This window comes from Trachemys scripta, chromosome 9 (genome assembly GCF_013100865.1).
Source record: "Trachemys scripta elegans isolate TJP31775 chromosome 9, CAS_Tse_1.0, whole genome shotgun sequence".
In the NCBI taxonomy this organism is placed as follows: Eukaryota; Metazoa; Chordata; order Testudines; family Emydidae; genus Trachemys; species Trachemys scripta.
The window spans coordinates 63,082,554-63,095,506 of record NC_048306.1 but is presented as its reverse complement, the minus strand read 5'-3'; the positions used below and the strand labels follow the sequence as shown (position 1 = coordinate 63,095,506).

Genomic DNA, 12,953 nt, shown 5'->3' with positions numbered 1-12,953 from the left:
GGCCCTCGGGCCAAAAGTTTGCCCACCCCTGAGCTAGAGGCATAGGGAAGTCAGTTGCAAAGGGCAGGTTCTCTACTGTTGGCATTACTGAAGCTACTTGGATAGCATGGAAAGCTTTGCAGTGAAGGAAGAACTGTTCATGTTTGCACAGAGAAGCATAAAGTACACATCTAGGGTGAAATCCTGGCCACACTGAAGTCTGGCAAAACACCCATTAATTTCAATGGGGCCAGGATTTTGTCCATGAATGCCAAACATCAAGAACTGATATAAACAATAGAATTAACTTCTGCCATTCTGTCTGGCCATCCTTGGCAGTCATTATAGCCATTAAAATGAGTTGAAATTCAAAACATGCTTTATTACACCCAACTCATAAAAATGCTTTAGAGTTTACTCCCCAGAATTACAGGCTGGCTCCTGATCCATGGCTCAAAAGATACTGGGGATGTACTAGCCCAACTGGCCAGGTATGCCACTTGCTCACCAGTCTGAATGATGTTGAGGATGTTCAGGCCCAAAGCATAAGGAGGACAGAGGGAATCTGAACCCATTCTTCAGGCAAGTTAGATGTAGGTGCTTAGGGAGAGAACCAATGCAAATATTCTCCCCACTCCATGCAATTATAGTCCTCCGCTGATCCCAAGCTTCTGTTTCCCTGCACTGAGACCAAAGGGGGGAGAGAGGGGTTGCCAGACTGCTCCTCTGTCTCTGTCAGCAAATCATTCAAACTCTGGCTGTCATTCAACTGGAAAGGAGTTTGACTCTGCTCCCAAGTCTGGAATGAGAAATGTGGTATCTCTTCAGCAACACCCCTCAGCACCCTCAATGGCATATATGGCAGTCAGGGGCAGATTCACAACATCTGCAAACAGAAAGGAGCCACCCCAGGTGGGGAGTTAATCATCCTCCCTTAGGATTCATAATTGCTTCCATGGCTACAGAACTTGGGCATGTCACCCAGCCCTGCAGGGTTCTGCTCCCCAGCAGATACAGGGTTTGAGATCTGGTCATACAAAAGGGGTGAACTAAAAGAAATATTAGTAAATATACAAATAGAAACACACAAAGACTAAAGACAGGCTATCATATCTCAGTCACACGGGGTGGGATTTTCAAGGAAGTTGATGTTAGTGAGGATCCCAGTTCCCATTAAAGATCAATGAGATTTGGGACCCAACTCCCTTTGGCTCTTTTGAAAATGTCAGCTATTGAGAATTACAGGAGATTAACAGTTATTTGTGTGGGGGTTAGTTTTTTGGTTTTTTTTTTTTTTTTTTACATTTTATTGATGTCTTATTGATTTTAACATCACTATGAAATTGTCCATAGTTTTGAATCTATTCTATCAACAACATTTTAACAGTTTATGCATTTTCTGCAACTTTTCCCCAAACCAACTACTGTAGTCAACATATAACCACATGTGGCATACTTGTGATACAACATGTACATCAAAAACTAGAAATAAACCACTGAAAGCAAATTCCCCCTGAACTAAGAATAAGGAATTCATTTTTACATACATCTTTTAAATATTTAAATCAAGTATCTATCTCCCGCTTCCTTTTTATTCCTTAATCCAACTTCTATCTAGCAAATGCACAATTCAAAAAAGAAAAAGAAAAAAATCAATTCTTTCAAGTGTTAGACCTCTACACAAACAATGTTTGATGCCAAACAATGAACTGTGCAACTATCTGTCAACCATAACTATTAGCATATTTAAAGAAAATCCACAACATAAAACTGAATATAAAGCACAAGTCCTCAGACTGCAGTTTCATAGTGATTCAAAGGAAACTGGATTACCTAACTAGAATTTACCAAGCAATACTAAAAAGCAGGCAGAGTGTCATACCTTCAGTAGGAGAGACTATTCTGAAGAAACATCAGACATCTAAACAATGAGTCCCCTGATACATTCCCAATCAAATATTCTTTGCAAAGCCAAGACTAGCACTTAAATCAATGAAATGTTTGAATGCACCGTAGATATTGAACTCTTCATTTGGATTTGGGCCATTTCCTATACACCTCTACATTATTTGTGTGTGCTTACACTATATGTATACATATAATGCAGTACTGTGGTGCAAGAAGGAGCAAGAGGCACAGAGATGCATACATGGTTACAGAAGTAAGTGTTTTATTTGTAACAACATCCTAGAAGTGACAAATATGTCACTGTATCCAGAAGTAGGGCTGCCTATACAAATTAACTCTTTAAACAGCTTGATTTTCATTTACTTCAATGGATTTTGGATCAGGCATTAAATGTCTTCCAATACAGCTCCCCTCTATTAACTTTAGAGACATCCCTCCCACAAATCATAACCACTTACATATATTTTATTTTTAAAGAATCACAGCTAACATATTGAAATAGAAAAGCCCGGTGAGATCCAACTATAAACTTCAACTGAAAAACATTTCCTTTTCCTTTTGGTGGCAGGAACAGCTGTTTCCTATTTGCTGTTAGTCTTGGTCTTTTTCTCCCTAGGTCTGTGGATTTGGTTTGTGGGGGGAGGGGATTCCACCCTTTTGTGTTTATTATTTTTGTCTTATTTGACTTGCACTTTCCACATCCTCTGGCTCAGATTTCTCCTGAAGGGCTGATTCATAATTCACAGATTCTTAATCAAAGTAACTAGACAGTTTGTCTTTTCCAAGATCACATTCATCATAAGATTGTCAATGGATCTGTATAGTACTTATTACAGTCTTGCCAATATACCACACAAGCTTTGGGTGTGTGGAAAGGAAGCATTCTGTAAGCTCTCAAGTGAGCTGGACTTCTTTAAATTCAGAGTGGAATTAAAATCTTTGCTACGGACCCTCCAACTTGCATTCAGCAAATGAGCTGCCTTTGCTCTCATAGGCCACAACTCCCACACTGCAAGAGGCTTTCCAATTAACTGAACAAGGCTGCATCACCAATCTGTTCAATTTGTTGTTGTATCCACTACTAGGCAATGTTTACAGTCTTCAGTAAACTGCTCCAGTATATAGAAGAGAAGATGCTACTTCATTCCCAACACTGCCACAGTCACATACTGGTAATCTGCAACCATAGTTATTGCGGACATCTCTCCCACACCATGTGCGCTACCTAGATCCCTTTTTACAGCTGTCAGATTTTTAGTCTGAGCAGGAATGCTGGGAAACTTTATCATATCTTCCACATGCAGCTTCTTACTTATTGTTACCTGTCCCCAAAGTATTCTGTTGGAGTTGCTGTTTTGTGTTTGAGTTTGTTTTATTTCAAAACAAAAACAAACAAAAGCCTTAAACATCATTGTATCAAAAGGAATAACTCAGTTAAGTGACTGAAATGTCACTTCTGAGCATACTCAGTAGCATCCACTGCCATTTTTAGCAATGCCGAATAAAGCTCATCCCCATTTGTCACATCACAATTCACAGTCTCTGTTTGGCCTGACCCAAGGGCTGCTGTGCTCAGGCTGCTATTGGACAATTTGCATGAAGGAAATTGTAAAAATCTCATTTTAAAAAACTACACATAATTCACAATCCTCCAGAGTCAAACAACAGTGGTGAATTTGACTCAAGCCAAATCTCACTGTAATTGAGACTTTAGAATTAGTCTATTTTAAATTGTAATTGTGCAGCTTTAAAATTGCATTAAAATATTTTGGAGGTTAGTAGTCAATTATTAGCTATACTTACCAGGGAGGGAGGAGAGGGGGAAATAGTTTAATATAGAAACAACACATTTTAGTCTCAATTTTTCTATTTTTGTACCACAGTGGGGAAGTTTTTTCCAGTTAATGAAGTGTTAGCCTTTCCACGGAGCCACTCTGCATGTGCTGGGCAAGCTATACTTTGCCATTTTCTCAGCATAACCCTCTTGGATATAGTTAAAGCAGTAAAGAACCACTTTGAGGTAAATAAGGTGAGATGGAGGTTAGAATCCAGGAGACAAAGAATACACAGCATAATGAAAGGGGCAAGGGAAAGGCTTTTGAAAGCTAGAACCAGGCTTTTTTAAGCATCATTCCAAAAATGTCTTCACCATATGATATAGAAAAAGTCTACAAGATAAATTTGTCAGCTGCATTAAGGATAGATTTCTCTAATATTTCTTATCAAATATGTTCTCCGGTGTTCAGTAACCAACTATGAATCTTATTTTTTTGCAGAAACTAGGAAGCAGGCAATTAGATGTAGTCCTAACATAGGGCAAAGTGTTTTTACTCTTTACCAGCTATACATGCTTAGAGCCAGTTTCCCCATTCTGCTTTGATTCCAGTGTCTAATGGTTGTGAGGGAGAATTAACCATTGATAAATTTTTTTCCAGCTAAGTGTTTCTCTGACAGTAAACAACCAAAACAAGGTGACATTGTCTCTGACAACTGCCATGCAACTTCCATGCTTTTCGGCAGAGGGGCAAGTAGCTGATCTTTAAAAAGTGATGAAAGCAAGACTGAAACCAGTCTACTAAGGTTCAAGCGTGTAATTTAGAGATAGGCGACAAGGAGCTGTTCTCCAGGCTATAAATATTTTCCTTGTACTCCCATGAGGAACGCCATTACAAGAAAGGCAAGGCTGTGATCCCACGCTGCATTCAACACCAACCAACAATGGCTGGTGACAGGAGGGAGAGCACACTTGACCGGGTACAGCAATACTTCATTCCTAGTATATGTTTGTAAAGTGCTTTGAAAGGCTTGAACAAAAGCATGAAGCACTGGTTCTTGGCTGTGATTATCTTCCAATGTATGCAATAGGAATGATATAGGTATGAAATGGGTATCATGTAAACTGAATCAGGATAAGCAGCATCAAATCTAACCAGGCTCAGAGAAATTAACTCCTTCTATATCATACGAAATTAAATGCTGTCATAAGAGCCATTTATATTGAAATATCTAAACAATGGAAGTAGCATCAAATACTATGATTTGTTTTCTGAGAATTCTCAATCATTTCACTATCCTAACATACACGGTATCTGAATTATACACATTTTTTAATCTTTGACATATAAATTTGCTTTTATAGCCACCTTTTCCTCCAGAGATCTCAATTTGCTTTATAAAATATTCTTATCCCTATTTTACTGATGGAGAAAAGGAGGCAAGGAACATTTATATGACTTGCCCTAGGCAAATCAATGGCAACATCAGGAATAGAACCAAGCTTGGTTGATTCCCAGGCCTCTGAGTTAATCGCTGTACCAATGCTGCTTCTAAATGTACTTTGGATGGAGAAAAAGAAAGAATGTTTCTGTTTTGCATATGCATTTGTACTTTGAATTTGTATGGTAAGAGAAAGTTTCACCATTACCTAGTACAATAACATCTAGAGTTGTGTAGAACCCACAGTTTCTAAATAATCACGTCAACATATTCATAGCACTGTACAAATATTGACTAATTCAGAAATTAGAATAAGAGCACAAGAACGACCATACTGGGTCAGACCAATGGTCCATCTAGCCCAGTATCCTGTCTACCAGCAGTGGCCAGTGCCAGATGCTTCAAAGGAAATGGCCAGAACATGAAAATTACCAAGTGATCCAACCCCTGTCGTCCAGTCTCAGTTTCTGGCAGTCAGAAGTTATGGGACACCAAGAGCATGAAGTTGTGTCCCTGACTGCTGCTGCACATAGAGCAAATGCTTTCAGGGAACTAGCCATAATGACTCCAAGATTCTTTCTTGAGTGAAAACAGTTACTTTAGACACCAATACTTAATATGTATAGTTGGGATCATATTTTGCCATGTGCATTACTTTGCACTTCAACATGGAATTTCATCTACCATTCCGTTGCCCATTCACCCAATTTTGTGAGATCCCTTTGTAACTCTTCACAGTCTGCTTTGGACTTAACTATCTTGAGTAGTTTTGTATCATTTGCAAACTTCACCACCTCACTATTTGCCCCCTTTTCCAGATCATTTATGAATATATTGAACCTGACCGGTCCCAGTACAGACCTCTGGAGGACATTGCTGTTTACCTCTCTCCACTAGGAAAACCGACAATTTATTCCTACCCTTTGTTTCCTATCATTTAAGCAGTTACTGATCCATGAGAGGACCTTCCTTCCAATCCCATAACAGCTTACTTTGCTTAAGAGCCTTTGGAGTGGGACCTTGTCAAAGGCTTTCAAAAAGTCCCAGCAACCTATATCCACTGGCTCATTTTTGTCCACATGCTTGCTGACCCACCTCAAAAGATTCTAGTAGATTGGTGAGGCATAATTTCCCTTTCCCATGTGGACTCTTCCCCAGCATATCATGTTCATCTATGTGGTCTGATAATTCTGCTCTTTACTGTCATTTCAACCAAATTGTCTGGTACTGAATTTAGGCTTACCAGCCTGTAATTGCCAAGATCGCCTCTGGAGCCTTTTTTAAAAATCAGCATCACATTAGCTATGCTTCAGTCATCTGCTACAGAGGCTGATTTAAGCAATAGGTTACACACCACAGGTACTAGTTCTGCAATTTCATATTTGAGTTCCTTCAGAACTATTGGGTGAATAGCATCTGGTCCTGGTGACTTATTACTGCTTAATTTATCAATTTGTTCCAAAACCTCCTCCGCTGACACCTCAACCTGGGACAGTTCCTCATATTTATCACCTAAAAAGAATGGCTCAGGTGTGGAAAACTCCCTCACATCCTCTGCAGTGAAGATTGATGCAAAGAATTCATTTAGCTTCTCTGAAACAGCCTTGTCTTCCTCGGGAGCTCCATTAGCACCTTGATCATCTGGTGGTTTCAATGACTGTTTGGCAGGCTTCCTGCTTCTGATGTACTTAAAATTATTTTTGCTGTTAGTTTCTAGTTACTCTTCAAATTCTATTTAGACTTGCCTTTACACTTTACTTACCAGAGTTTGTGTGCCTTTCTATTTTCCTCAATAGGATTGGACTTCCAATTTTTAAAGGAATCATTTTGCCTCTAACCACTTCTTCTACTCTGTTGTTTAGCCATAGTGGTGGTTTTTTGGTCCTCTTACTGTTTTGTTTTTTTTTAAATTGAGCCTCTATTACCATGATTTTAGAGTTTCCATACAGCTTGCAGACATTTCACTCTTGTGACTGTTCCTTTTAATTTCCGTATAACTAGCTTCCTCATTTTTGTGTAGTCCTCCTTTTTGAAGTTAATGCTACTGTGGTAGGTTTCTTTGGTATTTTCCTCCCTATAAGAACGTTAAATTTAATTATGTTATGGTCACTACTACTGAGCAGTTCAACTATATTCATCTCTTGAACCAGATCCTGTGCTCCATTTAGGTTAAATCAAGAATTGCCTCTTCCCTTGTGAGTTCCAACACTAGCTGATCCAAGATGATCCATTTATGATGTCTAGATATTTTATCTCTGCATCCCATCCTGAGGTGACATGTTCCCAGTTAATATGGGGATGGTTGAAATCCCCATTATTGGGTTGTCTGTTTTTGTAACCTTGCTAATATCCCTGAGCATTACACAATCACCATCTTGATCAGGTGGTCGGTAGTATATTCCTTCTCCTATATTCTTAATATTCAAACATGGAGTGTCTATCTATAGAGATTCTGGAGTACAATCTGAATCATTTAAGATGTGTATAATATTTGACTCTATGCTTTCTTTCACCTATAGTGCTACGCCCTCCCCCTCCTCCCAGCAGGAGCATACTCTGACATTTCTATATATTGTGTACCATGCCCCATTTATCATCATCATTCCACCAAGTTTCTGTGGTGCTTATTATATGAATATCCTCATTTAATACCAGGAACTCAAGTTCATTCATCTTAGTATTTAGATATCTTAGATATCTAGCATATTAGATCTTCCTATGAAATTCTCAAACATTTTTGTTGGGGAGGTGGGGGGGAGAGTTCAGGCTTATGCCTTTGTTGGAAGCAAAATATGAAGTATCTGTCCCTTTGGTTTTGCTGTTTTCATGTTGCTGGCAGTCATATCAGATGTAGCCACATAATGCATTTGCCAAGTGGGACTCAATGTTCCATTGATTTGGAAGTGTCCTGTATGACTAAGGCAACAAGTTTTGCACATATAACTAATTAAATTTTGTATCAGATGTTCCCCTAGTTATTTAGATAACTGAGATGCTTGCTGCTGTACTTAAAATAGGATTAAAGTGGTGTTTATGTTGCTCAAAGATTCCAAATAAGAGTTGGATTCCAACAGTGCAACTGGTGAGATCCCACAAGATATTCTGGATCTTTTATTAAGATTGACTGAGCATTTCAACAACCAAATATTAAAATTAGATAAATAATTTTAATGATCTGCCTTATGCACAGATTTGTGGGGGGCAGAGGGAGGAAGTGAAATGGCATTTGATTTTTATTTGTTCCTACTTGTGTGCCTGTGTGTTAAAATGTACTGAAAGACCCTTCCTAGGCACTAAGTGCTAACATTTGAAGGCTTCACAGATTAGGGAACAGATCCTGCATCTTCCAGACACTGTGGAGAATTTAGCAACAACTCAACTGTATGCATGCAGCTCCAAATAACCCAAAAAGTAGCATCCATTAGTCTTATTGAATGAACAGGAAAAGGGCTGCTGATTTCAATGATCTCCTCTCTCATCTCAAAACCTTCTGTGTTTTAATCTAAAAATGTGGGCACTGTGCCAATAGAATAGTTGAGCTATGGAGAAACTCTGAATAATGGTCATAGATTGTCTGTGCTACCCCCTACAGCAAGATGCACAATCACAAAAGGCATACAAGCTGCGTACAAAGTACATGACATCTTACTAGTGCCTCAAACAAGAAAGCATTCAGCTTCAAGCTACCAAATAGCTTTAAGTTTGAAGCACTAACAAGCCTTTCAACTATGTGCACATAACTGCCTTTTGACTCCAAATCCTCCTCATGTATAGAAATATGAATTCATGGTGCTTTCTTCTTTCTCATCCACACAACCTTTATCTTTCTCCTCTTTATTGATGGAAATGAAAACCAGAGTCTAAAGAGAGAAGTATATCAGATACTAGATGCATTACATGTGACTATATGACACTTTACTGTCTGGTATTTTACCCACAGATTATATCAGATTTTAAATACAAGTCTGGATGCAAAGTAGTAGAGGACAATGCAGGCCATGACAAAAAAGTGTCATTAGTATTTTTAATCAAGTATTAAACATCAATTTTTTTTTTAATTATTGCAGTCCAAAAGTGCTCTTTGCAGCCCTCCAGTGGTTAAATGGAAAGTAGAACTCTTGACAGAAATATAGAATTCAGATATGCCAGTCTGTTGAACTGGCTACAACATTGTAAAAGACGCCCAAGAAGAAACAAAAGCTGGCATATTTGCCAGAAGAAAAGATCTACAACAAGTGGTAGTTATCTTAAAGTTTATGCTAAGTAGGTAAAGAGAAGAAGGGAGATATATCCTTGCATTAAAATATATCCCCTTATTGATTATCAAACTTCACAAATACATATATTGAATATGAAATAGAAGTAGCAAGTCCCTTTATATGTACTAAGTTCCTTCGGGCGCCTCTATTTCTGTATATTGAGAGAATCATTTACACTTTTTCCCCAAGCAATCTGAATCTTTTTCCAGAAAGAATTAGTTCCATATTGAATACAATGTTCCTTGAAATTTACCTGAGTCAGGTGGCTAAATAACAACTGAAGAACCCCCCACAAAAATAATACAAATAACAGGATTTCTGACACGAATACAGTAATTAAATCACTTTTAAATGATCTGAAAGTAAACTAAAGCTAAAGACCTCAAAACTTCTGTTCTGAATCTCTTTGTAAGAGTGAAAAGAAGCAGAACTGCAAGAGAACCATGTCAGGAAGAAAAATCAGATTATTTTTAATGGGCCAAAACAATCCATAAGTGTCAAATGAGCAGCAGCAAACGGTTGCCAAACCAACATAAAAGCTGAGGTTATTGAAGGATAAATCTAAATAAGCCTCCCACAATCTATATTTAATTATAACAACGGGATAAAAAGAGGGAGCAGACCGAGTTAATTTGGGGTGGTCCCAGCGATTTGATGCTAGACAGCTTCCCAAAAGAAGTAATTGTTACTACCTTCCCCACACACACCCCAAAACACACTCTTTCCTTTCAGTGTCCCAGTCAGCCCTGACAGTTTGTTTACTTTGAACCAGGAGACATCCCGACGTATTTGAGATCCCTCAATACGACTTTGTCTTTTTAGCTAATAGATGCAATCGTGATCTCCAAACTGGAACGGTAATCAGAAAGTCGCGGTAAATCTCAGCAGAAATCAGCCTGACATCCTTTCATTTGTCACTTCCTCCCTCTCACACACTCCCCCTCCACCCCCATGGATGTTTATCTTGTCAAAAAAAAAAAAAGTTGGCGTCAACAAGTTATTCAAAAATTGTCCCAGCTCTCCTGCGCACCCAGCAACCTGTCCTTCCCCCGGTACCGTGTAACGCCAGCCCCACTCACTCGGGATTCACGGTAAGCAGGCGGTGGGTAGCTCAGTCAAGTGAGTAAGCTTTTTGCTCCGGTCTGGCTCCCGGGCTAGTGGCTTGGTCTCCGACCTCTCCCCTTGGAGCAAACGACCCGAGCCGCCAGACTCTTCCTGGAGAGCACATGCTGGGGAGCCGGTGAACACCCCCCGCCCACCCCAGGCTAAGCCAAGCCCAGCGCCCCAGCGGCTCCTTATGTCTCCAACTTTCCGCGGCGTCCCCTCGGCGGTGGGTCGCTCCCCACACCCGCACTGACTTCACACCATGCACAAGCAACGTGAGGATTTTTCTGGGGGGGAGGGGGACATGTGCGCGGCATTACTAGCCCAGCTGCTCCCCTCCGAGCCACCCTAGCGACCTGAGCTCCTTCGAGCAGGAGGGCGACCCGCCCAGCTGTACCGGGCTCTCTCTCCCGGCACGCCTGGCTGCCGCCGCGAGCCCCCAAACTTGTGTCCGCTTTTTGCCGGATCCTGGGCGATCCCCACGCCGCAGGCACGGAGGTCAGGGCAGCCAAGTGTCACCTTCCCCGCGCGCGGCCGCCAGGGCATCCCCCAGCCCCGGCAGGCTGCCGGGAAACTTCGCCGCGCTACCCACCTTTAGCGGCCAGGAGGCTCCCGACCCCCAGCAGGAGCAGCGCCGACTCCCAGCGCAGCCTCAGCATCTCCGGGCTGCTCCAGGCAGGTGGGGACTCTCGGTTCCTGCCAAGACGTGAGCGCCACCAAACGCTGGGCTGCTGGGGGCTCCCCTCGGCTCCTTCCGCCCGCCTCTCCCGTGAGCCGCCTCCAGGTGCGAGCAGTGCTGGGGGTGGTGGGCTGCTGCGGCGGCGGCGGCTGCTTCCTCGCTTGCTGCTCAGTCATTCACAGCCTCACTGGCAGGACCAGAGCAGCGCCAGCTTTCACCCCGGGACTGCTGCCACGTCACAGGGAGGAGATTCATGAATATTCATGAGCAGAGAGCGAGCGAGAACAGCACAGGGTGAGAGGGCCACGTTCTAGCCCGGAGCCCTGCACACACACAGCGGAGGGGAGAGCCGGAGCAGAAGCGCAGAGACAGCCGGGGTCCACCCTTCCGCGCGCTTACCCACATCGGGAGCTGGAACAGAGAGAGCAGCAGGGTTCCAGACTCCCCTTGCCACTTCCACCATCAGCCGCCAGGAGAACCGGTCTGGGGCTCAAGTAGAGAGAGCAGCAGGGTTCCAGACTCCCCCTGCCACTTCCATCACCAGCCCCCAGGTTAAGAGGCTTGGGGCTGGAGCAGAGAGAGGAGTGGGGTTCCAAAGGCAGACACATCTGGGGAATGGAACAGAGTGCAGCAGAGGCGGAACCCTTCGCACCTGTGCCCTTTACACACACACACACACACACACACACACACACACACACGAGAAGCAGAGTAGGGGGTAAAACGGATAGACGAGGGCTCCAGTCCAAGCCCCTCTCGACACCCAGACGCCCGTACAAGGATGGGACAGAGGATAAAATAGAGAGTGGGAGGAGTCCAAACCTGTCCCACTCTCCTCCCCTACCTTATTCTCTTCCCATCTTCCCCACACACACACACACACAGGAACAAAGGATATAAAAGCCTTCCCAGCTCTTCCCTTCCTACCCCTACTCCCCTCAGGGAAGAACAGGGGAGGGAGAGACATGGGGATCTTGTGGAAAGGGAGCTACAGAAGCAAGAAAGAGGAGTGGGGACAAGGAGATCTGAGAGGCAGAGCAAAGAGGGAAGAGTGGGGACCCAGAGCACATCTGGTAGGGGATCAAGAAACAAAAGTGGGATTTCATGTCACAGAACAAGGAGGACCATCATGGATGAAGAGACCTAGGGGCTAGAGCAGTATAAGAAGTCAGAGACCAACAGGGGATCCTGCAGGAGTAAATAAATAGTGAGGGATAGCTGGGTATGGAAATAAAATGTGAGATTTGGGGGTGGGATAACTGGGCTGCTTTCAGGGAATGAGACCTGCTCTAGAATAGCCAAGGGACACTGATGGAATGGGAGAGAATAGCTGGGAAGCTACTTGAACCTAAGACTCCAACAGCTCCGCCACAACCACTGGGCTGTAGAATCAGCCTCTGGGCTGCTTTCAGGGAAGAGAGGGAGAATGGAGTTACAGAGGAGGAAAGAACGAGATAAAATGGGAATGGACCTGGTCAGAAAGAGGAGTGTTTGGGGGAAAACAGGATGACAAGGGGAGAGAAGCTGGAAAGTAGGGGGAGAGGCAACATAGGAGGGAAGAAGCAGGGGCTTGGGAGAAGACAGGGTGATTTATGAGATGAGGATGGGGAAAATATGGGGCCTAGGGATATAGGGTGGAGGGTTCTCATGCTATGGGGGGGGAGGTTCTTTGTCCCTTCTTTCATCCCTCCCTCCCCACACAAAAAAAACCCAACCCTCTATGACAACTTGATTCCTTCACTAGATAGAATACAGTATTCCAAACCCTTTTCTCCTTCCCCTTCCTCCTCCTATTCCTGCACATCCAA

The 12,953-nt window shown here is 42.6% G+C and overlaps 1 protein-coding gene across 2 annotated transcripts in view; it reads right to left on the bottom strand.

Annotated features, from left to right (window-relative positions):
* CLSTN2 (calsyntenin 2) overlaps positions 1-11,328 on the bottom strand; it is a 674,371-nt gene extending 663,043 nt beyond the window's left edge. Inside the window, exon 1 of one of the 2 annotated variants that reach the window (XM_034781547.1) lies at positions 11,059-11,328. In XM_034781547.1, the coding sequence (XP_034637438.1) occupies positions 11,059-11,125 (67 nt within the window). In that variant the 5' untranslated portion in view covers positions 11,126-11,328. The remainder of the gene's footprint in view (positions 1-11,058) is intronic. The other variant, XM_034781546.1, reaches the window with a different exon arrangement.
* Between the last annotated feature and the right edge of the window lie 1,625 nt (positions 11,329-12,953).